This window comes from Equus quagga, chromosome 17 (assembly GCF_021613505.1).
Source record: "Equus quagga isolate Etosha38 chromosome 17, UCLA_HA_Equagga_1.0, whole genome shotgun sequence".
Classification (NCBI taxonomy): Eukaryota; Metazoa; Chordata; class Mammalia; order Perissodactyla; family Equidae; genus Equus; species Equus quagga.
Window position 1 is genome coordinate 14,327,878 of NC_060283.1, and position 26,768 is coordinate 14,354,645.

At 40.6% G+C, this 26,768-nt stretch overlaps 1 protein-coding gene and 1 pseudogene across 1 annotated transcript; both read right to left on the bottom strand.

Moving 5' to 3' along the window:
* Nucleotides 1-2,128: 2,128 nt before the first annotated feature.
* On the bottom strand, nt 2,129-5,417 carry LOC124229070 (olfactory receptor 9Q2-like; annotated as a pseudogene).
* A 10,217-nt stretch (nt 5,418-15,634) lies between these two features.
* Nucleotides 15,635-16,570, bottom strand: LOC124229197 (olfactory receptor 9Q1-like). The gene has a single exon (XM_046644287.1). The coding sequence runs from the start codon at nt 16,568-16,570 to the stop codon at nt 15,635-15,637; it is 936 nt and encodes a 311-aa protein (XP_046500243.1).
* Nucleotides 16,571-26,768: the final 10,198 nt, after the last annotated feature.

The following is a 26,768-nucleotide window of genomic DNA, read 5'->3' on the forward strand; positions in this document are numbered from 1 at the left end:
GTAGAAAACTAGAATAAAGTGGTGTCTGGAAGACTGAGGAAGAAAATAAAAATTGTTCCAGGAAAAAGGATGGATAAACTGTTTCAAATACCACAGGAGCCAAACCATCACTCCTGAAATCAGACTTTCTGATTTGCTCTCTTCAATGCAGGCCGCTATCACCCCTAGCAATCTTTCAACCAGTCTTGCATCCTCAGGGCTGAATTCAAATAGAAACTGCCTCCTTCAGAGCATTTTTTTCAGAAGATAAAAGCATCTCAAATTTCTTCTTTGCCTTCCATCTTCCACTGCTTATGCCTCTCCATATACTTCTTTTAAAGAATGGCACCTGAGCTAACAACTGTTGCCAATCTTTTTTTGTTTTTTTAATTCTTCTCCCCAAAGCCACCCAGGACATAGTCATATATTCTAGTTGTGAGTCTCTCTGGTTGTGCTGAGTGGGACGCCGCCTCAGCATGGCCTGATGAGCGGTGCCATGCCTGTGCCCAGGATCCGAACCCGCGAAACCCAGGGCCGCCAAAGCGGAGCGCGCGAACTTAACCACTTGGCCATGGGGACAGGCCCATATACTCCTTTTAACAGAGGAATTTAGATGACCCAGAACTGCAAACTCCTTTTAAAACTGGTATATACACAGATGTAGGCAATATATCTGTGACCTTTTTAACCAACCAAGAATACTCAGGAACATCTTCTACTTTCTTTGATAATAAAAAGAATACTATGGGGGGCCAGCTCCGTGGCTGAGTGGTTAAGTTCGCGTGCTTTGCTGCGGCGGCCCAGGGTTCCGATCCTGGGCGTGGACATGGCACCATTCGTCAGGCCACGTTGAGGCAGCATCCCACATCCCACAACTAGAAGGATATGCAACTGGATATACAACTGTGTACAGGGGTGTTGGGGAAATAAAGCAGGAAAAAAAAAAAAAAGAATACTACGCTATGACCAAGTGTGGTTTATCCTAGAAATACAAGAATCGTTTAACAGTCCCAAAGCAATCAATGGAATTCACCATATTAATAAACACAAAATAAAACTATGCGACCGTCATCTTAGTGGATGCAGAAAAATCTTTTGACAAAATCCAAAATCCATTTCTGACTAAAAAAAAAGAAAATCTCAGCAAACTGAGAATCAAAGGGAACACTTTTAATCTGATAAACGTTATCTATGAAAAAATCTACATAATGAATGGTGAAAGACCAAAAAGTTTTCCCTAAGATCAAGAACAGGACAGGAATTTACACTTTCTTCACTTCTATTCAACATTGTATTGGGAAGGAAATAAGTCAGACAGAGAAAGACAAATATTGTATGATCTCACTAATATGAGGAATCTGAAAAAATCAAACTCATAGAAACAGAGATCAAATTTGTGGTTGCCAGAGGTGGGGTGGGGGGGGGGGCAGGGAATTGGGTGAAGGTGATCAAAAGGTATAAACTTCTAGTTGTAACATAATAAGTTGTGGGGATGTAAGATACAACATGATGACTATAGGTAACAATGCTGTATGGTATATCTGAAAGTTGCTAAGAGAGTAGATCTTTAATGTATAGTGAAAAATGGAGATTAGTTGTTGCCTGGGCGTATGAAGGGTTGTGTGGTGGGAAGGGACATGTGGGAGAAAGTACAATGGTGTAAAAGGAAACTTTTGGGAGTGACGGAGATGTTCATTATCTTTATTGTGGTGATGATTTCATGAGTGTATTCATATGTTACAACTTACTAAATTGTACACTTTAAAATATATGCAGTTTATTTCATGTCAATAACACCTCAACGAAGCTATTTTTAAGAAGTCTTAGCAAATCAGAAGGGACTTCAGACACATCCTTTGAGTAGTATCTTATGAGATGATACAGGATAGATAGATGATTGATAGATAATTGATAGAACAAAATAATGAAGTATATGTATTTCTTAATGCTATTAAATGGTAAGAAAAACAATGATCAGCATTTCAAAAGGAATTTTGAGTTCTTAGCTGATCACTGAAGACTGAAAAGAAGACATGAAGGTAAGATTGGTGACTGCTTGGAGCACCGTACTGAGGAACTAGTTACTAGAGGAAGGTTTGACTCAAGAGCTGCTCTGGAAGGGCTTCAGAAGGCAATCGTTCATCTGAGCCTATCCTGCTCTTTCTGGAGGAGCTGCAAATTCTCCCAGATCCTCCTCTTTGACCTACAAGAGGGCAAAGGTGAGTTTCATGAGCCTCATATTTATGTCAGGTCAGAAGATGCACCCACTCCAGCCCAGACCTATCAAATATTGAGACCAAGGAGACAGTCGAAATCCAGACACTTCTGAAGCAAATCACGACTGAGAATTTGGGCCTGGGAGAAAAAGGGAAAAATGCAGAAGAGTGTATATTATTTAAGAGTGTGCACTTTGGAAATCCTCCCTGGTCTGCCTCTTTGTTGTTTCATTACTTGGGTAAGTTACATAACTTCTTTGGGTCTTCGTTCTTCCTTTTGCCAAATGAGGTCAATAATAATTACTTTCCATTAAAGTTGTTAGGAGGACTAAAATAAATGATTCATGCAAAGCTTTTAGCATAGTGCCTAGCTTAGTTTAAGTGTGCATTTGAGTGTCCATTAGTTTAAGAGTTAAGTTAAAAAATTATTAGTGAACTCTCTATTTCTGGAGGTGTCTGGATCAAGGCTGATCTCAGCCCAGGGGAGACTGTTCCGGAGAGTTCTGAAATGAAGAGTTTACTAATCAGCTATGGGTCCCTCTGTCTTTTGATGCTCATTGGGCTGTGGAGCTTGTGACAAGCACCATAATAAAACTAATGTTCATACAACTTCACCTAGCACCTTCCATTCTCCACATGCACCAAGTTGTGAGGATAAATGAGATACATATAAAACCCGGCCCAGAGTAAATGCTCAATAAATTTTATTGCTCAGTTGAGAAAGCAGGCTGATAGGCCCCAACTAATCTGAAGCCATAGAACTAAGAAGTGACGGACTGGACACTTTGATGTCAAGTTCTGAGCTCTTCCTACAGCACAAATGCCTCTACCACCTACCACAGAAGTTGATGTGTCAGGAGAACATTTGCATGGCAGTTAATATTTGAAAAATGGCCCCCAAGATGCACTCTGCAGAGTTGCCTCATCCTCTTCTGCAGTTTTTAAGTGATTTGTGCAAAAACATGAACAAAGGCTGATGTGTGAACCCAAAAAAGCTCTTGGACACCAGTGCAATTTTTTCCCTCTATCTTTCTATAAACATACCCACCCAACTGTTTTCTAAAATTTTTGTCATATGTCCTTAAAATGAAAGTTCCTAGAGTTCAGAAGCTGCCATTTATTTAATCTACACACCTCATTTTCTCATACACAACTACAGGCAAACACACACACACATAGCCACATGCTGTCACGTTACACAATATTAGCACATCAGGTTTATAAAATAAATGTTGTTGACTGCCTCCTACCTCTACAGATTGGACGTTTTTCTTTTCTTCACCAGGTAAAAGGAAAAATAAAAGTGTAATAACAATAAATTCCAGACTGAGTGGTTATATGGAGTAGCCAGCAGTTCATAAGCAGGAGACTGTGTACATGGTAATTAAGAGCTCAGGCTCCAGTGGAGTGGAAGCCCCACTCTGCCACTTGCATGCTGACCTTGGGAAAATTACTCAACTTCTAAGTCTCAGGTGCCTCATCTACTTGTAAATCAGGTGAGAATTAAGTCAGATAATTCCTGTAGCCAACATCACAATTCCTAGAAGGTGATCAGTGCTTAGTAAGTATTGTTAGCTATTATTATCATCATCATTATTCAAAAATCACATAAACAGTAAAAAGGGAAACACGAAAGAATAAATAATGATAAGATTTACAAAATCCCTTTGGATCAAAACAGTAGCTGCGTTTGTTGATAACTTTTTGACTTTCCAAATATTTTTCCTTCACTCATCAAGTATTTGTCATGCTAGGAAATGCACTGCCTTCAAGAGATACTAGTGAATATGACAGACATGGTCTCTTCCCATTCATGCATTGAATTCTCAAAAATATAGTCATATAAAGTAGGTAAACCCACTTGGCAGATAAGAAAACAGGACTAAAGAAGTTGGAATTTAAAGGTAGACACTGCAACTTGGGATTAATTCATTTATTTAACAAATATTTCTCGAATGCTTCTTATATGCCAGGTACTTTGGTAGGCACTGGGAAACAAAAATGAATCTCACAGATAAAAATGCTTATTCTCATGTAGTTCACTTTTTGTTGTGAGAATTAGACAATGTGAAAAATGTAAAACATAGTACATCAGATAGTGATGAGTATTACGCAGAATAATAAATCAGAAAGTAGAGGTGGAGTGTTCCAGTTCAATTTTAAGTAGGGTTGTCTCCCTACTTACCTCTCCAAGTAGATGATATTTGAGGAAAGACAGAAAGGATGAAGAAACTAGGGAATGACAGATATATTTGACAAGAGTCCTTCTACAGCCTTCCAGAAGTTTTGGTCTACTCAGGGCTTTCCTAACAGCCTCCTTTACCTCCTCATTCCTCAGACTATAGATAAGGGGGTTCAGCATTGGCGTCACCACTGTGTACAGCACCGACACCACTCTGTCTTCCTCTGAGGACTGGCCTGAGTTATCTCGCAGGTACATGAAGATGAGGGTCCCAGAGAAGAGAGCCACAGCAGTGAGGTGGGAGGTCAGGTCGAGAAGTTCTTGGCCGGGCCTCCAGCAGAGCAAATCTGCATGACAGGCACAATGATAAACAGGTAGGACATCAAGATCACCAAAATACAGGCAGGCATGACAAAAATGGCAAACACAATAATCACCACTTCCTGGATGTAGCTGTCCCCACAAGTGAGTTTTAACAAAGGAGGGAGGTCACAGAAAATAAAGTTGATCTCATTATTTCCACAAAAGCAGAGCCTGAAGGCTGTGACTATTCAAACAAAGGCACTGGAAAAACCAGCAATGTAAGCTCCAGCCACTAAGTCCAAGCAGGCTCTCTCAGTCAAGATGGTGACATAAAGCAGGGGTTGGCACATGGCCACATAGTGGTCATAAGCCATGATTGCCAAGAGGTAGCAGTCAAGGGGAGCACAGAAGGTGAAGAGGAAGAATTGAGCTGTGCAGCGAGCCTGCGAGATGGCTGTGCCGTGTTCCCACACACTGGGAACACGGCACAGCCAGCATCTGAAGGAGCATGACCAGGAGTCGGAGATGTCCACTAAAGAAAGGCGGCTGAGGAAGAAGTGTATTGGGGTGTGGAGCCAGCAATCTTTGTGGATCAGGATGGTCATTGCCAAATTCCCCAGGTGAGTGAGTAGATAGAAACTCAGAAACACCAGGAAGAGAGGAAGCCCCCACTCAAGATATTCAGTGAATACAATCAGGAAGAACTCTGTCACCACAGTGTAATTCTTCCCAGCCATCCATTCAGCCATTTACCTGCAAGGGCTAAGACAAAAGAGCCAGGCAAGGGGATCCCTGAAGAGAAGTTCAAGTCATTTCAAGCAAAAAGCTTTAAATTGAGTTTCTGATGTATAGGCATTCAACTTCAACAAATTTTTCAGGCTAATGTGGAAATGGACAAACACAGATCTCACTAAAAAGAAAAAAAAAGTGATGAATGCTTCTATTATACTAAGAATGGAGAGCAAATGATTCTCTAAACTTACAAGTCAGCTCTTATATTTGCAACTCTGTCCCCAGTTAGCTGTTTGATCTTATGCAAGGCACTTGACCTCTCTGAACCTCAATTTCCTCTTCTGCCAAAAGGGGATCATAATATCTGCCCTGCTGATGAGATAAAGTTAATGCATAGATTAAAACAGATGCAAAAGTGCATTGGAAAGTTAAAAGCACTTCACGTATATATGGTGGCCATTTAAAATTTTAAATGAACACTTTAAGGAAGGAAAATTTATATTCTATGAACAAAAGAGCACGAACCAAAAAAATCCATTAGCAATCAGCAATGGGCTCTGCTTATTGTAATATTTCTATTCTCAGTCTAATAACATGCATGTTTAACAAACAGCTGTTATCCTAATTAGAGTTGGCTGGCTTACTAAGGGTTTTTTGTTTGTTTTTCGTTTTTGTAAGTACTAGCATTAACCTTGGAATGAAAAGAGCAAGCATAAGCTTCTTTTAGCGCCAAAGCTCCATAAGCATTGCTTGGTTGTTCTCACAGTCCCTAATAGAAGCAGTAGTTTGATAAACAGCATCCACACTTGAAAGCAGAAATACTTCTGCAGCCTCGTATTGTCAAGCACTGATGGAGGAATCTGGGTTAATGGACTTGGGGTCCTTAATAGAGTTCTAGAACAGGGCTATAAAGGAGGGCTTTGATTATATTTGATTACTCAGTGCACCAGCAGCCAGGCCAATACCAAGCTGACCTATTAGGGATAATAACAAAGAAAAGAAATTAGGTTTGGAAGCCATGAGCTGGGCATGAACAGTCCTCACCTGAATTCCACTTCACTATTGCCTTCTTCCTTTGTTTATTGTTTCCTCTGCCAGTGACCTGCCCATCCAGAGGAAATCTGGGTTCCAGTTCACCCACACTAGATGTGTGACCCCAGGCAAGTCACTTTTCCTCTCTGGACTTCAATTACCTTGTCTCTGTTCCCTTTCAGTAAACAACAATGTAGCATGTGTCCATACTCATAGCAACCTAGTTGCTATGGGGTCACTTCCAGAATTTCTCTGTCTTATTCTTGCTTTATAGAGTCTCTATGTTTCCTCTTACCCTTGACAAAACAATACATCCCTGATGCTAGAGTTTCCTGAGATTTCTTTCAGACTAAGTCCATGATAGCACAGCTAGGGGACCAGGCTCTCTCCTGGAGCTTCTGATGCAGCATTAGACCTTGCCGGTGTTGCTTCTTATATTCACTGCTCCAGTATCATGCCATAATTGGCGCCTGACGTGAGTCTCCAGAGAGAAGCAATTTATCTTCCCATGACTCCCTAACAAGGTGTCTAATATCTTTGAAAACTTCTCTTTAATTTCAAGCTCCCAAAGCCCTATCCCACATCCTGCCATCATTCACCAAGGTCTGATGAGGTTGGTTCCTAGTCTTGCCTCACTCCTGCTTTGTACCAAAAGGAATGTATTTCTTTGAAAGTTTCCTATATCTCAGTTGGGAATTTTGTCAAAGGTTTTGCACAATGCCATCCTAGCCAGCTATGCCCTGACCCCAAAAGAAGGCTGTTTTGTAAGCACTGGCTTTTGCTCCCCATTGCCAAGACACACTGTAATTGGTGACTCTGAAACTTTACCATTTGACAGAAGCAGAATGGTGCAAGTGGGAGAGTCACAAGATGAAATGTTGGAGAGACAACTGTGGGCAGGTCGTAAACAGACTTCTACCAGACAAACTGAGCAAATTTTTAATGGTGGCCAACCTCTCCTCCAGAGCACTGGTCCTCAAACTTCACTGTGCATACGAACTACCCAGGGAGTTTGTTTAAAATGTGAATACTATAGCCCCACCCCCACTAATTCTGATGCAGTGCCTCTGCCATGGGGTGCAGGCATCTACACTGTTAACAGGCAGCCCAAGTGATTCTGATACAGCTAATCCGCAAGTTTTCTATCTAGAATTGTGCCTGGGGAAGCATTCTCGGGAACTCTAGTCCTGCTTGACCCTCTGTGCACCGTGCTGTAAACTAAAGTAAAATAATACATGTGTGTTCTTGAAGAGCATGATTTCTCCAAACTTTCATCAGTGCCTTCCTTCCTCACAGGGGACCTAAGATAGTTGGGGTGGGCTTGATGTTTCCCCATCTTGTAAATTAAAAAACCTAGATACCGAGAGGGCTATGCGGCTACTTGATAGCAAAACAAAGTGCTCTGTTGACTAAGCCTACTCAGAAAATGGCACAAGACAGGAGGACTCCAGTGCAGTGGTTCTCAACTTTGCTGCATTAGAATCACCTGGGGAGCTTTTAAAATCCTGAAGCCCAAAGTGTAGCCCTTAACAATTAAACCAGAATGTCTGAGTGTAGAAAAGAGGCATCAGTATTTTTTAAATCCCCAAGTGATTACAAAGTACTGCAATGTTTGAGAAACACGGCCAAAGGGCTCCTAACTTGCAAAGCTTTACATTTCCCCAGGTGTCTTAGGTAGACATTCCAGGGAGGAAAATAGGTTTACTGTTGTTATAAGTTTGGAAATCACTGCATACTCCTTCACAAAGAAAATCATATTGCATATCAACATTGTAAAGGATCTATAAGATCCTATAATTAAGAGACCTTGTCAACTTTCTTTAACCTACTATTTCCCAAAAATATTTGACCACAGAACATCTTTTTCATTAAAAGCAGATTACCATCCTACAGAATTAGAATTCCTACGGAAGGATGCTCCTTAGGCAGTGCAGCTCTAAAAAAGCTCAGCAACTGACCGAATGCCAAACTGCAAAGCAGTAATCATTCCAAGAAAAGGCATCTCCTGATGACTCATCTCAAGATCTGGCTCCTTTAAGTCTCTGTCAGACTGGCTGCCCCCAGAGCAATGGCTCCTACAGGGAAAGGATTTGGGAAGGGGCCAGGCTGAGAGCAGCATCCTTCCAGATGGATCCCTCAGGAGATGTGAAAGAGGAAAACGTCTTACTCTTCAAGAAAGAACTTTTCCTTCAGTTGTGAAATAGATTCAATGGCTGAGCCCCTGCAGTTCTGCTTCACAAACAATAGTGACTCCGCCCAACTCCCGGGTGAAATCAGCTGCTGAGGCCATCAGAACCATACTTTCAGGAAGCTATGGTAGAATTTACAACCTCTATCAGATAATTAAGATGATTCAGTCGCCATGAGGGCCAGCCCCAGAAAAGAAGAAGAATGAACCTCATAGAGTATAGATCAAGATTTCATTTGAGTATCGAGATCTATCAAACTAAAGTAAAAGAAGTTTAGAAATTTGTTCCTAAGACCTGCAGACCTGACCAACTTTGATTTCCTGATTTGGAGATTCAGGGTATGGCGGGAGCTGAGTTAAAACATGAAAGGGAGGGGGCTGGCCCCGTGGCTGAGTGGTTAAGTTCACGCACTCCGCTGCAGGCAGCCCAGTGTTTCGTTGGTTCGAATCCTGGGCGCGGACATGGCACTGCTCATCAGACCACGCTGAGGCAGCGTCCCACATGCCACAACTAGAAGAACCCACAACGAAGAATATACAACTATGTACCGGGGGGTCTTTGGAGAGAAAAATGAAATAATGAAATCTTTAAAAAAAAAAACATGAAAGGGAAATTGGACAGGACAATAATAGCAAAGACTACTTAAGGAGCTTACTATATGCCACTTCACTCTTCTAAGATGACAGATGATTGTTAGATAGATAGATAGATAAAGTTGTATTAGTTCATTTAATCCACTCTAGAGTCCTATCAGATGCTATTATTATCCTGTTTTAAGGAGATGAGAAAATTTAGGCACAGAGAGTTGAAGTGGATCACAAATACTCCCACAGTAAGGGGCAGAGCTAGGGTTTGAACCCAAGCAGTCCGGCTCCAGAATGCACACTCTTAACTCCTATATTACACGACAAACCCTCATGAGGATGTCTCTGAACTCCCTGTTTGGGAATAGTTGAGGAATCCTTCCTTCTATGTATGTATTTTCTTTCTATCATTTTAGAAAGAAGGAGACTGGGCTTAGATATGGAATCTAAGTTTCAGAGTGAGCAGATTGTGGTAGAAAATTTGGGGGGTATTTGTCCAGGCCCTTGCTCCTTCTAAGTATTACTCACAGCCATGGTGAAAGAATGGACTCACCATCCACCTTGGCCCCATATGGCCTCACCTTTCTAAGCACAAATAATTGGGTAAGGGGAAAACTCAATCTGAGTTGATTGTGGAGGTTAACCCTCCTTCTTCCAAAAAAGCTCTTTTCTTAAACTACTTTAAAGTAGATATCTGTTCTTTGTAGCCAAGGAGTCATGACTAGCAGCCTGGAGAAGCCCTAGGAAGGACTGCAGGTTTTGGTGTAAGGAGAATATATCCTCAGCAGTCACCCTGGAATCCATCTATACTGTCTTTCCCCATCAATAGTTATGTGGATCTCATGCCAATTCAAGGCGGAGGACCACCTATTGCTCATAAATTTGCTTTGGAAGGACTTAACATACTGTAATAGTTCATCATTGGTGAACTGCCATCACTTTACACATTCTGGAACTGCAGAATTTTTATAGGTTCCTATAAGATACTAAAACCAAGGGGATATTAGAAGTCAATGAACCCATCTTTCCAATTCAAAGGTGAACTGGCTAACGTCCCCAAATAGGAAGACAGTCAGCAGTTATATCAGTTCATTTGATTCCCAATCCATGACTTTTTAAGGCAAAACTGGTTAACTGGCACTTTCCCCAGTGGTCCCTTATTTCTCTCAAATACAGAAGAGGCCCCCATGGTGCTGGCCCCGTGTCTGGGTTATTAAGTTCTCACACTCCGCTTCGGGGGCCAGGGGTTTGCTGGTTCAGATGATGGGCATGAACCTATGACCACTCATCAAGCCATGCTGTGGTGGCATCCCACATAGCAGAACTAGAATGACTTATAACTAGGAAATACAACTACATACTGTGGCTTTGGGAATAAGAAAAAAAAAAAAAAAAAGAGGCCCCAAATAAAAGATAACCAGATAATCAAGCAAATTCATCTTGATTCTTTTCTAAATTTAAAAATGCATATCTGCCCTTCTTATCCCCTAATACTCTCAGGGGTATGCAGGCCTGAGACAAGTTTCTTGCATTGCTTCTTTTATAAGTTTTCTCAGAGCTTCTATGCCTGAACTTCCCAGAATGATGTAGCCAGAAGGAACTTAAGGTCCAATCCAACTCCTCACAAATGTGAAGAATGAGAGCCTAAAATGGGAATGATTTAGAGTCCCTGGGTTTCTTAATGGGAGCTTCTTAGTTACAAGTAACAAAAGATGGCTTGAACACACAGATGAATTCATGACAAGATTCTCAAAACCATGGGGAGGGCAGGCAAGGTTGCGGCTAGATCTCAGGGACAAATGAGACTGGTAACTCCATGACATCAGAAATTTCTCCAATGCCCATAATTGTCTCTGAAAACCAGCTTTACTTTCTTCCTAAACGTACTCCTTCCACTGGTTGTGTCCACATTTCACTTGTCCCAGCTTTTCCACCACAAAGGAGATGAAAATCACTCTTTCCGATGCCAAGTTAAAGAAAATCCTATGGAAGGTCTCAGATGTCATAAGGCCAAGGGATGGGGTATCAGGATTAGCCTAATGTTAGCCAGGTGCCTACCTCAGGGTCAATCACTGAAGACCAGAAAGACAGGATCTACAGGGAAATGGAAGTACTTGTGTGAACCAAGAGTAAAGAAAGGAGCATTTTCCAGATGAGACGGGATGCTGTTCTGGAAACACAAAAGAATAGATTTTCAACATGCTAAGGTAAGAAGAATCAGGGAAATTCCCACTGTGCCTCACAAAATCCCACAGGGGTGGTGGCTGAGCAGTGACTTGGGGAGGCCACAAGAGGCAGCACGGGAAGCAGATCTGCCACTGGATACAGTTCATGTTTACATCCTGCCTGCGAATCTTGTGGTCATCAGAAAGACGATTGTTGTTTAGTGATTTCTTTAAGCTTTATGCCCAAATTCCTAGGGCCAATGTGAAGTGTAGAAAGTTTGTCTCTGGCCACTCCATCTTCCTTGGCCTTGGCACCCATTCCCATACTTCTCAGTTACCTAGTTCTTGGGTGCTCACTCCCTTTCCTAAACCGTGCTCAGAGAGGGCTCTGCGCAGTCTCCTTCTGAAGAAAGTGGCTAGCAATGCATAATGAGGATTCTCTTCTCAAATAATTTACACTTTAATAGAGTTAAAGCCTGGATATATAGAGTGTCAGACCACAAAGGGACTCAGAATTCTCTTATTCTAAACTCTCCCCCATTTTGCTGATGAAGAAATTGAGGTATAGAATGGGGAATTCCCTTATGGAAGGACATACAGCTGGTTAGTGGCAGTCACCACCCAGCATTCTTTCAATCATATCCTACAGTCTCCAGAAGAGAAAGTCAAGCAGGCTAACTTCAAGCAAAGGAATTGGAAGCAAAGAAAGGGGATTTAAGAGGGAATCAGACCCCTTTTTGGCACCTTGAAAATCACGGCATATTGCAACCAATGTAAGGTAATATCTACCAACTTGCACTGCCACTGGAAGGGCTGTAGCTTTTCTTTTCCCATCTCTGGTACCAAGCAATGTGGTGTCCAGGACCCCTATTTTAGATCTGGGGCCAAAAAAAGTGAGAGAGTCTCCTGAAGCCACCAAAGAGGCCATGATACCAAGTCCCTTCTTGGACAGCTCCTGGAGGTCTTGGCTTATGGTAGGGGAGTCTCCTTGGAGGAAACCACGTGTTGGCAGGAACTTGAGAAGGGAGTTGGGGGAAGTGCAGCCGAGTGCCAGGCTTCAGACCAGGCAGGGTGTGGGTATGGTATCATACTTGCCATCCCCTTACTGAGCTGGATATCCAAGATTCTCTCTCCAGAAGACCTTTTTATTCTCCTTTTAGCCATTAGAGCCACATTCAAAACCTCCTAGTAGATAGTGTTTTCTGGTTGTTGTAGCCTAGCATTGCCTAAGTATGTATATCCAAAAGCGGACTTTTGAATGATTTATCATCAGCTGTATATTTTCTGTTAAAACAGGACTTTTAGAATTAAAATAACTCAACAAAAACAATCACAGTTTGCTTTAATTGAAGGACTTTAACACAAGATATAGCAAGATGTAAGGAGATACTAACACTATTTACAACAAGGCAACCTCCCTATTATCAACTATTCTTTAAAATTGCCTAATTAATCCTGTCTTTGCTTCCATACTTAAGTGGAAAGCATTTTTTTAAACTTTCCCTGAGCAGTCTTTATAGAGTAAAAAGTAAATGAAGTCCCACTGGGGCTTTGTAGACACTAGTTCCTACAGATCTTTCAGTTAGCCCTTTCTTCTAAAATAGAAGTCTTTAACTGTCTGCTTAGAATTTAATCAGAAGGCATTAAATTGTCTCTTTAATCCTGGAAACTCATTCTCTTAGTAGTCCCTTTCAATTCGTCATGAACTCCCTGCCTTCTGGCAGATTCTAAGAGAGCAAATAACTCTTCAGTATACTACTCTTATTCACACAGACTCAAAATTGTCTTTTTCAATCAGGAGGGAGCATCATATAACTAATCCAAGCTTTCTAACTACTTCCTTAACTTTTCCCACCACCTGTAACACAACTGACACAGGAACTATTTATTAACTATCCCCCTTACAAGAACTGTAAATTTCCAGCCTGGGTTTTAATAACCAGACAAACCACCGTTAAAGGGATCAAATATTTCTCTTGAAAATTGTATATCTTGTCTTCTAGAATAAACACAAAGTCTTTGAAGATTTAAAGGCATAGTATTTTACTATAAGTGATCTTAAGTTGAATATCCTTTGTATGCCTTCACTATAAATGTTCCATGCTTTGCTTATCTGATTCTTTCAATTTAAAGTCCTATTACTGGAATTCCAGGTGTGCCACATCATTTTGGGCTGGCTGAGTTTGGAATCATCCTCTGTTCATAATATTGTTGATACGGTTATACGTTTCCACATGGTTTATATCATTCATATACCTGAGACTTTGTTTTTGGGAAATCCAAGGGGCAGGGAGAAAAAGAGCTTGAGTTCCAGGAACAAAGATCAAAGAAAGAACAGAAAATGATGAGTAGGTGGGGCCTGTTCCTTTCTAGTGCCTTGGATTTGATTGAGGTACCTACAGTTAGAGAAGTGAAGATCAAGAACCAACAGATTGTTTCCATATCTTGGCTATTGTAAATAATGCTGCTATGAATGTAGGGATGTGGATATGTTTTTGAGTTAGTGTTTTCATTTCCTTTGGATATATTCACAAAAGTGGAATTGCTGAATCGTATGGTAGCTTTATTTTAAATTTTTTGAGGATCCTTCATACTGTTTTTCATAGTGGTTGTATCAACTTACAATCCCATCAACAGTGACAAGGGTTTCCTTTTCTCCACATCCATACCAGCGTTTATTATCTCTTATCTTCTTGATGATAGCCATTCTAACAGGAATGAGATGATATATCATTGTGGTTTTGATTTGAATTTCCCTATTGACTGACGATGTTGAGCATCTTTTGACATACCTGTTGGCCTTTTGCATGTCTTCTTTGGAAAAATGTCTATTCACATCTTTTGCTTATTTTTTAATTGGGTTATTTGTTTTTTTGCTATTGTGTTGTATGAGTTCTTTATATGTTTTGGATGTTAACAGACAGAGAAAGACAAATACTGTATAATCTCACTTATATGTGTAATACAAAAGAAAAGCAAAAAACCAAACTCATAGAAATGGAGATCAGATTTGTGGCTACCAGAGGCAGAAGGTGGGGAAAGGAGCATTTGGAAGAAGGTGGTCAAAGGCACAAACTTCCAGTTATAAGATAAATAAATACTAGGGATGTAATATATACATAATGTATAACATAAATCCTAAGAGTTCTCATCACAAGGAGAAAATTTTTTTCTCTTCTTTTTTTTCTTTTTATTGTATCTATATGAGATGACAGATGTTAGTTGAACCTATTGTGGCAATCATTTTACAATATGTGTAAATCAAACCATAATGCTGTACACCTTAAACTTATATATGTCAGTTATTTCTCAATAAAGCTGGAGGGAAAGAAACCCAACAGACTCTGGGAGGCTTTGGATACAGACTGAACTGCTGCGGAACACAGAGAGATACAGACGCTATTATGGGCAATGGGAATGATATAAATTCACCAGATGGATTCTCAGGCAAACGATTTGACAAGTGGGAGCTGGAACAGGTAGAAGAAAGATCAGGTCATATTTCCGGTGGCGATAACAATAGACAGACATGTTACTGTGGGCGCTTTTTAGCTATTCATGTGAGACAGACCTGTGAACTACTACAAGAGTCTGAGGAATACTTTGAGAAGGGTCAGCTTTATTGACTGGACCATCAAACTACTACTCTAATCATTAAAAATAAATGTAATCTGAATATTGAATCCTAATCGATGATATCATTCTAAAGTGTACAAGAGGGAAAAGTACTAACAACGATGTTTGCAACTCACTTCAAAATGGATCAAAAAATAAGGTAGATTGATGGAAGAATTGATGGGTGGATAAATGAATAGATTGTATATGTGTGATAAAGCAAATATAACAAAATATTAGCAATTGCAGAAACTAAGTATCGGGTATAGGGAGTTCACTATACATTATTTTCAACATTTCTATGAGATGGAAATCTTTCATAGAAAATTTTGCCAAAAAAATGTAATCTTGTTTTATAGTCACAGACCAGTGAGGTGTGCACAACTGGATTACATAGGATTTAACTTCAGATTCTTTTGCCATTGTCCTGGAAGTTAGAGATTGCACCCCAATCTCTTCTCAGGCTGCCTCTTCCTTTTCTTCCTTTCTTTCTCTGGAACTAAAAGTTTTGGTTCTTTTTTATACCTTGTACCATGTCATATACATTTAAGCATTGAGCATGCTATAAATAATGAGTGCCCAGAATGCTAACACTGCATAAGAGGTGATTCTCAGAATTTTCCAAGATTGGTGATGGTTAGGACAACTTGGCTCTGTTTAGAATTTTCCTCAGGGCCTCCTTCACTTCCTTGTTCCTCAGGCTGTAGATGAGGGGATTCAACATGGGAATCACTGTTGTATAGAACACAGACACCACCTGATCCTCCTGTGGGGACCGGCCAGAGTCATCTCTCAGATACATGAAGATGAGGGTGCCAAAGAAGAGTAACACAGTGGTAAGGTGGGAAGCACACGTAGAAAAGGTCTTGGCCCTGCCTCTAGCTGAGGAGATCCGCATAATGGCCAAGATGATAAACAGGTAGGACACCAAGATCACCACCATGCAGGCAGGAATGACAAAAATGGCAAACACGATAATTACTACTTCCTGCGTATAGCTATCCCCACAGGTCAGCTTTAAAAGAGGAGGGAGGTCACAGAAAATGAAGTTGATCTCATTGGTTCCACAGAAGGAGAGAGTGAAAGCTGAGACTGTTCTCACCAAGGCACTGAAGAGACCAGCAATGTAAGCTCCAGCCACAAAACCCAAACGAGCCTTCTGCGTCATGATGGTGACGTAAAGCAGAGGTTGGCATACAGCCACATAGCGGTCATAGGCCATGAGGGCCAGAAGGTAGCAGTCAATGGATCCAAAGAAGGTGAAGAGGAAGAACTGCGCAGCACAGCGTGTGTAGGATAAAACAATCCCATGCTCCAACAACATGGCCATCATCTGAGGCACAGTGACAGATGAGTAGCAGATGTCCATGAAGGAGAGGTGACTCAGAAGGAAGTACATTGGGATGTGGAGTCGGAGATCCACACGGATCAGGATAATCATGCCCAAGTTCCCCAATAAGGTGATGAGATAGATAAATAGAAACAGGAAGAAGAGAGGGAGTGTCCATCCAGGATAGTCAGTGAATGCAATAAGGAGGAATTCAGTCACCAAGGTGAGGTTCTTGTTTTCCATGAAGCCAGAGCTACTGAGGATGAGAAGAAAGCTAGGAAGCTATAAATAAGACTTAACTGTATTTCTAGTTTACATTGAATATGTACTATGGATAAAATATGCCAAGTGCTGTGTGGAGCTTCACAGATGACTAGTCTTAGCTCCTACCAAGGGAGTTCTGTGACATAGAGTCGACTTAGTATGGCAAGAAAACCAATACCAGTAAATATTTCAGAATAAGAATGCATGCTCTCCGATCTTGATTGCTAACTAGCTGTGTGAGTCCCTGTAAGTCAGTTACTCACTCTTACCCAAAATATTCCTATAGCTCCAATAGGAGTTGATACATGGGGTCCTGCCTACCATGGGAATATCAGTCTCAGGACTCTGTCCCTTTTTCTCCATGACCACAGCTCCTCCCATGTTTCAAACCCTCTTTATCTCTCACCTGGATCAAAACAACAGCCATGTAACTAACAGTTTTCCCTGCCTTCTGACTTGCTTCTTGCCAATTTTTCCTTCTCATTGTGGGCAGAGTGGTATTTCAAAGGCTTCCATTTGATCCTGTCTCACCCCCTGTGAAAAATCTCTCCATGGTGCCCCATCAAGGACAGGATATTATTTAGACTCCTTGGCATGTCAGAGAACGCCCTCCATGAGATCTTGCCTACTTCCTTCCTCACATCCCTTTCTTACTTTTCACTCCTCACACCCACAGCCACATCTCATCCTCCCACACTGTCTCTAGCCGCACTGAATTATTTGCAGCTTCTCTAATCCCCTGTGTTCTCTCACATCTCTGTGCTGTCTGCAGGCCTCTCCTTCCATAACACTTTATCTTTCCCATCCTCAGGGTCCTGCCCAACTCCTACACTACCTTCAAACCTCAGTTCAGATAGTACTTCCTACAGCAAGTCTCTCTTGAGTCTGTCTTCCCTGGTCAGGGCATGTGCCCCTGGCACTCAGCACTGAGTAAGAGCTTAACATGTTTTTGAGGAATAAACAAAGTTATCAAATGAGATATGAATCACCTTGCAAAGAGAAGGCACTGTACACACATTCAAGTGATTATTTTTATGAAAATGTTTAAAGAAAAAAACATATCTATGGGTACGCTTTGTGGCATAGTTGTTGGGTTCAGCACACTCTGCTTGGGTGGCTGGGTTCATGGTTTCGGATCCCAGGCGCAGAACTATACCATTTGTCAACCATGCTGTGGTGGCTACCCAAATATAAAGTGGAGGAGGATTGGCACAGATGTTAGCTCAGGGCTAATCTTCCTCCAGCAAAAAAAGAGGAAGATTGGTGCCAGATGTTAGTTCAGGGTGAATCTTCCTCAGCAAAAAGAAATTTATATATATACGAAGGCTAATAACTCATTAAAATCCATCAACATTCATGAAGGTGATAAGCCATCATTGGGTTTACCTTTCCATTCTCAACTTAACAATGTGCTTACTTAACAGAAAGCTGCTGTCTTATTTAGCTTACCAAAACTAGATTACCAAAAATAAATTTTGTAAGAACTGATATTGTCCTTAATAATAGAAATTAACCTAAATGATTTATACATGAACTCATTTAATCTCCACAACTACTTTATAAGGTAAGAACTTTTATTATCCTCACTTTACAGATAGAAAATTGAGTTAGAAAGAGTTTAAATAACACACCCAAGATTGCACAGCTAGTAAATGGTAGAACTGTCATTAGGAATAAAACTGCACACAGAAGCACTATTTATCTCATAACAGGATTTCACATGCATCACGTGTCTACTCCAACAGTGCAACAGGACTCAGGAAAAGTCTACCTTTAAGGAGACAATCATGAATACCAGCACTGCAGTCTATTCATGTCTGAAGGCTGATGGAGACTTTTGTGCTAACGGATAGAAAGTCATTTGGCAGAGTTGCAGTGCAGCAGGATAAAGAAGATATTTGATCATCTTTAAAGCATTAGACTTTGGCAGCTACTCTAGTGTTGGTCTGCCATGTTGGGGAAAATGATAAATAAAAGAAGTTGGATCTGATGATCTGAATTGAGCTTGAACCAAGAAAACCAGTATTCGGGATCAGTTTTCAGGATCAGTTTTCTCACCTGAATTCCACTTCACCTTTATCTGGACAGTCCTCTTCTCTCTTTGCCCACTAATTTTCCTTTGTCTCTAAAAGGTCATTTCTCTTCTACTGCTGAGAGAAACATCCTAAGAGTGTAGAGGAGACACCAATGTGCTGGTCAGCAGGAGGTCTGGGTGGTTCTTCCATACCCGCTCAGTTATGACCCTGAATAAGTTTCTTAATCTCTCCAGGCCTCAGTGTCCTTCCCACTCCCCCCACCCTTCCCTCATATACAAAAAATACTGAATCAACATGGGACAACAATGTCATAGCTGCCTGAATGTCAGTCCCTGTACCGTATCATCCTCAAGTCCCTCATCAGTTCTGATCGGTCAAGCACCTTCTTCTCTCTCTTCCCTTAATCTTTGTGTTTCCATGACTTGGTAAACCTGATTAAGATGCATTCTTCACCCTGGTTTTTGTTCAAATGCAGGCTGGGATGGCAGAGGTTGGAGAACAGCCTCTTCCCATGGGCTCCTGGCTCCAATGCAAATCTCCTTTGGAGAAGATACTAATAGGTGCTACAAAAGCTCTGAAGTCCCCAGTTGATGGCTAAAGTGTTCTCTAAGGAAAGGCAATTATTGCTCATGTGGATTCTTAACAAGGCACCTGGTCCCAGTCCCAGCTTCCAGAGCCCTATGAGACACCCACTTGGTGGAGTCTAAAAACCCTGAATCCCAGCTCTGCATTCTGCACAGTTGCTTGAGGAGTGAGATGTCTCTGGCTTTTCTCCAGTCAGAACAATATGAGAAACTGTACCCATTGATGCCCTTATCAGTGTGGCCATGTCCTGGAAGAAGGGTGCTTTGTAAACTCAAGGCTTTGATCTACGTTATCCAGGAGGACACACTGGGGACTCTACACAAAGACCTCAACAAGACACATCATGTCTTCTAAGTTTGCCCTCCCTAGGGAAGGGTCAGGAGTTTCATTAAGTCTCTCTTTTCCCCCCCCTCTTTAAAAGCAAATAAAATCACAGGGAAAACAAAAACCTGGGATGTTGCCAGGAGGAGCAATTGGCAAGTTCTTCTTGTTGGCATAGTCTTTGCCAACTCTCTGCATCTTTGACACTGTAGTATTTCTTTAGCCCCAAATTCATAAGCATTTTGTTAAGTCACTCAAGTCTCAATTCAGAAAAGGAAATAAGGAAGATGGGGGAGAACAGAATAATTGTTCTCTTTGACAATTATAAGAACCAAGAGAAAATGAGAACACATAGTTCCTTGATTCATCACTGTGCTAATAGTTCTAAATGAAGAACAAGAGATGCAAAATGAAGCAAGACCCTCCAAAAGAGAAAACAAAATGCCTGTAGACAAGGAATGTGCAACCTCATATACGTGATAATTTATCCCTCCTAGAAGATAACAAGTACTAACCTCTTAAGTGAGGTGTAGGTAGGATGTCATGGGGATTCAGTGTAGGGCAAGATCGCTTATGGATGGGGTAGATCAGGGAGGGCTTCCAAGAGGAGGTGGAATTTGACAATCATTTTGGACAGAGGCAGGAGAGAAGGAGAATGATGAGCAAGACTCTTCAGGAAGGGGAACCAACATGAGCATATTCACAGGGACAGGCAACTCCAGGGACTACTGCTGGGACAATGAGTGGGACTTTGGCAGCTGTACAAGATGATACTAGGCAAACCCAGGACTAGGGTGAGGTGACTGAGGCACTTATCTCAGGTGCAAAAGTTAAGGTGGCACCAAAATATTAGTAAACAAGGAAAATGATAATGTGATATTATTAAAAAATCAAAAGCAATGCAAAATATCCATGATGAACAAAACATCAAAATTTTGAACAAACACAGCAGCAGTATCACTGATTTTCCTTTTGCCTCTGTTGCTAATATGGTCCAGCACAGCACTGGAGATATGCCAGAAAAGGAGGGCAAGACCAAGGGGCTTCCTGGCAGCAGGCTTAATAAATGTCTTTTAATCATCTAGGGACATTCCATTTCTTTCCTCTCAACTCTCCACTTAGGAAAGAAAATGTAGGAAGGCCTCTTAATGAGATCTAATATTGCAGAGCATCTTCAACCATGTCAAAGCACTCTTTGCCTATCTTCACAAGAGCCCTGCAGGATTAAGAGATATTGTAGGACTCTCCATTTGTACTGATAACAAAACAGAGGTCAAGAGTGGGGACCAAGGTCATAGAGTCTCTTGGTGAGTGGACTAGAAATTTTGTCTGTCCTGTACACGCTGGTTGCTAATGGACTCTGCCTAGGCCACAGCCCTTGATGCCCAAGAGGACATTTTTTTTATGACCACACAGAAATACATGCACATGCACTCCAGAGCTGACTGGGTGAAGAGATGAGTGTTCTGGGCTGTGCTGTATTAACAGATTACCTTAAACTCACGGTGGCTTTACACAAGAAATTTATATTTGCCCATGAAAAACCCAGTGCGGGTTAGGTAGCTCTCCTCCATCTTGTAGCTATGCCATTTAGAACAAGTGGCCTTCAAGACTGCTAGTACAGAGGAAGAGCAGGGAAAGGTCATATAGGATATCACTCAGGATCAGGCCTGGAAGTGATCTGCCTCACTCTTACCCACATCCCAGTGACCAGAGCCCCATCACATGACTTCAGCATAGCTACAGGGGATGCTAGAAAATGTGCAGAAACACATGGATATTTGTGCAAACAAATATTTGGGCTAAAATCTCTGCCACATCCCCATCCTTTGTGCAACAGAAAGTCTAGAACTCCTTCCTCTAATTTTCGAGGACACTCAAGGTTCTCACTATCACATTTGCACGGCTCTCTGTTTTCCTGCTTCCACTAAAGCACTCTCCACAGTTGTGTCCACTTCCCATGACCACTCACTCTTGCCAGTACCACATCATGCCAAGACTTTTTCCTTCATTCTCTGAAGCAACGTTAACACAGTGTTAGCTTGGGTAACAGACTTTTAATAAAGACATTGTAGAAAACTTAAGAGGTTCACAGTACTACACAGAATAGGGGGGAAATTAGAACCGAATAATTGATGTCATTGTGCTACAAATTCCCCAGCCATTCTCATCACAAAGAATCTGTCTCTGGCTGCTTCTCACCTTCAACCTAAGCCTGCCTGCTAACATTCGACCCCCTATCTTTCTCTGCTGAGATAATCTTTTACTTATATCTCTCTTCTCCCAGTTCACCAGTCTTCCAAACTCCTATCCAATCTAATCCATTGGGAAAAAAAGACTCAAGATCCTATATATATTGTTATTCACGATAATCTAAATCTTTAATACCCAAATACCTTCCATTTAGACCATACATTAGATGTTCCTAAATTTCATAATCAAGATGCCTGTTAAGATGTTTTCCTTAACAAAGAGAAATTTCTCTAATAGAAGAAAATTAGGCCAAATTCCAGCTAATCTTTTTTTTTTTTTACTTTTAGCATACTGAGAAAGAATTCAGTGTTTGTATACATCTGAGAAACTGGGTTAAATAAAGTTAACTGTCTTTACTAAAGGATTTCTCAGAGACTTTAGCATGATAACATACTCTATAAGTCTCTGAAATTAAGTATATATTATGCAGCAATTCTCAAATGCATTTGACCATGGAACATTTACTTAGCCACTGTGGTGTAACAAACACCCACAAATGCAGTGACAACAATAAGCATTTATTCTTATATGGCTATGGGTCAGCCAGGATTTGGTTTATTTAGGCTAGGCTTGGCTAGCTTGGCCAGGCCAGAGTTTGGTTCGTTTCACGTGTTTCTCATCATCTTTGAGTCAGCAAGCCTACCTGGGACATGTTCTTCTAACAATGGCAGAAGCACAAGTGGACAAAGCCCCATTACCAAAGCACATTTCAAGTCTTTGCTTACATGAAGTCTGCTAATGCCTATCAGCCAAAGAAAGTCTCATGGTGAAGTCAACATCCTGGAGCAGAGGAGTACGTTCTATTCACAGTGGGAGAGGAGTGGAGTGAATATTTTCTGAACAATAATCCAGTTTTTCTTATCGTTGTAAATACTCATGTCCTACTGCCCCAACCACATGCAAAATATACTCATCACCACCCTAAGACTCCCCTCCTCCACAAGCTTCAAATTACATCGTTGGGATCAAAGTCTAGGATTTTGTGATCTCTATCAGTCCAGACTCAGCTCCCCTTGGTCTGGAGAATTATGAACTAAAAAGACAAGTTATCTGCCGGGCCTGCAAACACCCAACACAGATTGATGAAGCAGGCAGGATATAACCACAGTAAGCATACCCATTAGAAAAGACGAAGAATGGCAGGCACATGGCAGTTACTGGTCCATAACAATTCTGAGATCCTACTGGGCAAATATTACCATGTGCCCCTACCCTGAGTTAAGAAATGTGCCTTGTTAGGCCATGAATCTGCTCCTTAGTGGGGATAGGTCACTCCAGTTTAGTGCCCCTTACAGGTATTAGAAAATATCATGACCATTAGATCTTTTTCATGCCCGAGAGTTCTTTAATCCTAATTGCAGATAGCTTCTCTTTTAGTCTTTTCTCTTTCAGTTAGCATTTTCTAATCACTTAGAGTTTACCAGAGAGAAGACATTATAAGTCTTGGTTAAGACTATGGATTCTGGTATCAGACTGCCTGTGTTGAATCGTGGCTCCACCATTTTCTAGCTGTGCAACCTTGCAAAATATGGATAATCTCTCCGTACTTCAACTTCCTCATCTGTAAATTGGCAATAATAGTACCAGTCTCCTAAAGTTATGGAGGAAATCAAATGAAAGAGAAATGAATGAGAGAATGTAAAGCCAGTCTTCACCATTGGAAAGGTGTTTCCTGGACCACTTCTCAAATTCAGTCTTTCTTCCTACTTCCTATCTTAATCTTTACACATTTAATGACATTATAGAGTTCACAACAACTGGTTACTTTAAAATAGCAGTAAAACTTTCTATCTGGTCTTTAACGAATGTAGACTCCGCTAATAATAATTATGATGACCGCAGTTATATCCAACACCCCTGAGTGCCCACTATGTGCCAGGCACCACGGCAAGCACGTGTAATTTTTCACTTAAAAATAAAATTATAAATCACCCAAAAAAAATGTAACATTTCTAATTATGTAATGAAATATCCTCATAGACAATAAAGCATTCTTTCTTTGGATGCTAGCTCTCATAAATCTATTACGCAATTGTCATCACTTCACCTTCTATCCCATTTTGTTCTACTCTAGCTCAATATTTAATGTTACTGCTGTTGTCAACCTTCCCTGTTGTTGCCATTACATAATTTAATTTCAAATCTTTGTTAATATTTCTCCTCATTAAAATATAGAATCTCTTTGTTGATATCCTGCGTCTGTCTTTCCTTACTTTCCCTGGAAGCAGGCTTCATGAGAAACTCCTTTCTGGAAGATTCTCTACCTCTGGGGGCCTGGTTCAATGCCTTGTGTGCTGCGAACACTTGCAAATGATAATAAGAGCCCAGATCATTAGTACAACAGAGGAGGGTTTTGATGAGCATTTTGGAGAGCTGTGATGATAATTAGTACAACTTGGCTTTATTAAGAGCTTTCTTCAGGGCCTCCTTCACGTCCTTGTTCCCCAGGCTATAAAATCAGAAAGTTCAGCCTGGGGCTCACCACTGTTACAACATTGTCAAAGCCTTTTCTCCTTCCAGGGAGTTGCTTAAATCATTGCATGCATGGATTAAAGTTCAAGTCACAAAGATCAACCCAACTGTAGTTATATGTGAGGCAAAGATAGAGCAGGTCTTGGCCTGGTGACCTGATTTGCAAATGTTTAGATGACCTTGTTGATGAACAGGTAGGTAAACAGGATCACAGCTAGTCTGGTCAGAATCATATCAAGGATAAATCATATATAGTAGCAGAAATCATATCAAGAGAAATCATATATAGCAGCAGCTGCTAGAGGAATCTATCCATGCAGGTCAGTGCCAGCAGCAATGTGAGGTCATAGTGAATGAAGTCAACTGATGAGGGCCATGGAAGGAGAGGGAAAAGCTGAAATGTGTAGATAGGATTACATTTGTCAAATCCTCTAACATATGCAGTCACCAGCTTCTGCCAGATATCATGGGAGTCATGGTGGTGGCATAAAACAGCGGTTTTATGACAATGGCCACAAAATAATCATAGACACATCTGAAAATCTAGTATTTTCAAAGATGAGATGCTAATTTCGATCAAGTAATAGTTTTGGATTTTAAACACTGGCTTCCCTCCTCCTTATCAATTCGCACCACCCAATACCCTGTGTTCTTTTCAGGCCTTGTTTTACTTCCATGATTCAGGAAATGGTAATTACTTCTCATGCACTTCCCCTTCAGAAGCAGCCTTAATATATCCTGGACTAAAGGAATCAATTAAATTTCTAAATAGGTTTTTTAATGTATTAAAACAATAGTAGTCAACACTAAAGCTTTTAATTGCAAGAAAGACTATGTTGAAAAATAAAAGCTTTTCCTTGAAATTCCTCAAAAAGAATCTTTTAATATAAAGAGCAATCCTGGAAGAAAGGAAGCAGAGAATTTATACGGTAAATCTAAAATTCACACTATGATAAAGAGTCATTTTCTTAGTTAAAAGAAAAAAATGTTAGCAGCAGGCAGAAGAGGAGAAAATCAGAGAGTACCTTGATTAAATTATAGTTGTATACATTATAGATGTTGTTAAGAAAGAGTCGGTGCCCCAACATCCCCCAACCGCAGACGAGTCCCAGAGGGTGTCAGTAGGTGATATAAGCCCCCATCCCATTTTTCAGAGGTGTCTGGAAGAGAGGTACCTGTGCCTTACTTCCTAGGATAGTGGTAGGTCTTCTAGGGATTCTCTGCATTCAACATGGCAGCAGAGCTACATACCAGCAATGATTGATGGAGGCAGAAGGACCAAGAACAACTTCACAGAATCCTAACACCTCAGTATAAAAAATTCATTAGAGGGTTGGAAAACCAAGGCAGCTTTAGGGCCACACAAAGAGAATGCAGAGTATATGTCTCTTAAGAGAAGCCATAGATTGGCCATGGACAGCAGCAGATACAAGCATACAACAATAAGAACCAGAACTAGCTACCTTTGTACAGAAGACAGTGAGGACAGAGGGAATTAGTTGTACTAAATGTCCTACTTCTAATGCCAGAAGGATGGATAAAACCCCTGGGAATTTAGATCAATCCCAGGGGAAAGAAGGGAATAAAGAGGAGAGAGAATTTTGAACTGAGTTTAAATCCTGAATAGATCATGTTTAATCAGTGTCTGAGTTGCCTTGGATTGGAAAGGATTCATTTTTCTTTCCTTCAGTGGAAAAAAGATTGAGTTCAGTTAAAATGAAATTTTAAGAAGTTGTTTTTCTTGCACACCTGTATTGAGATTGTAAATTATAAAACTATTACATCTACCAGAATATAAAGCAAAAATACAAGCAGGGGAAATAAGAATCAGGAAAAAAAAGTTAAGAGGAACACAAGATAAATATCTGTTTAATAAAAACTCAACGAGAATATACAAACAGGATAATAAAATTCAAGTAATAATAGAAGGAAATTTCCTTGCACTTAAAAAAAATCTTAAGACTTCAGATCCCAAGAGCTCACCAAGATCCTGATACCAATACTGAAAATAAGACATACTTCTAGACTCAAGGATAAAATGAATATACTACACATTTCTGGAAGAGAAAAAAACAAACAAACAACAAAAACAAGTGATCTATAAGAAATAGTCTTCCGTTAAATTTCTATCTGCTGTACTGAATGCTGAAGTCAAAGGAAAAAAACAATCTACAAAGATTGGAGAAAATGATTTTGAATCTAGAATTCAATTCTCAACGAAATTATCACTTAAATGTTAGTTAGTCCTACAAGATGCATTCTCTGATCACAGTGTAAGGCACACATAAATTAACAAAGGTTAGCCAAAAGGAATATCAACCTTTTTGATATATTGAAATGGTCTGTCCAGTTACACTCAAGATAAAGTGGAACTCATCCCGAGATTTCAAGCTATTTGTAAATAACTGACACAGATAAGTATATAGTAAAACCTGTGAATTGTAGCAATAGTGGTAAAGGAGAAAAACTATACTTGCAAATACATTTATTAGACATTGAACAACGAAAAT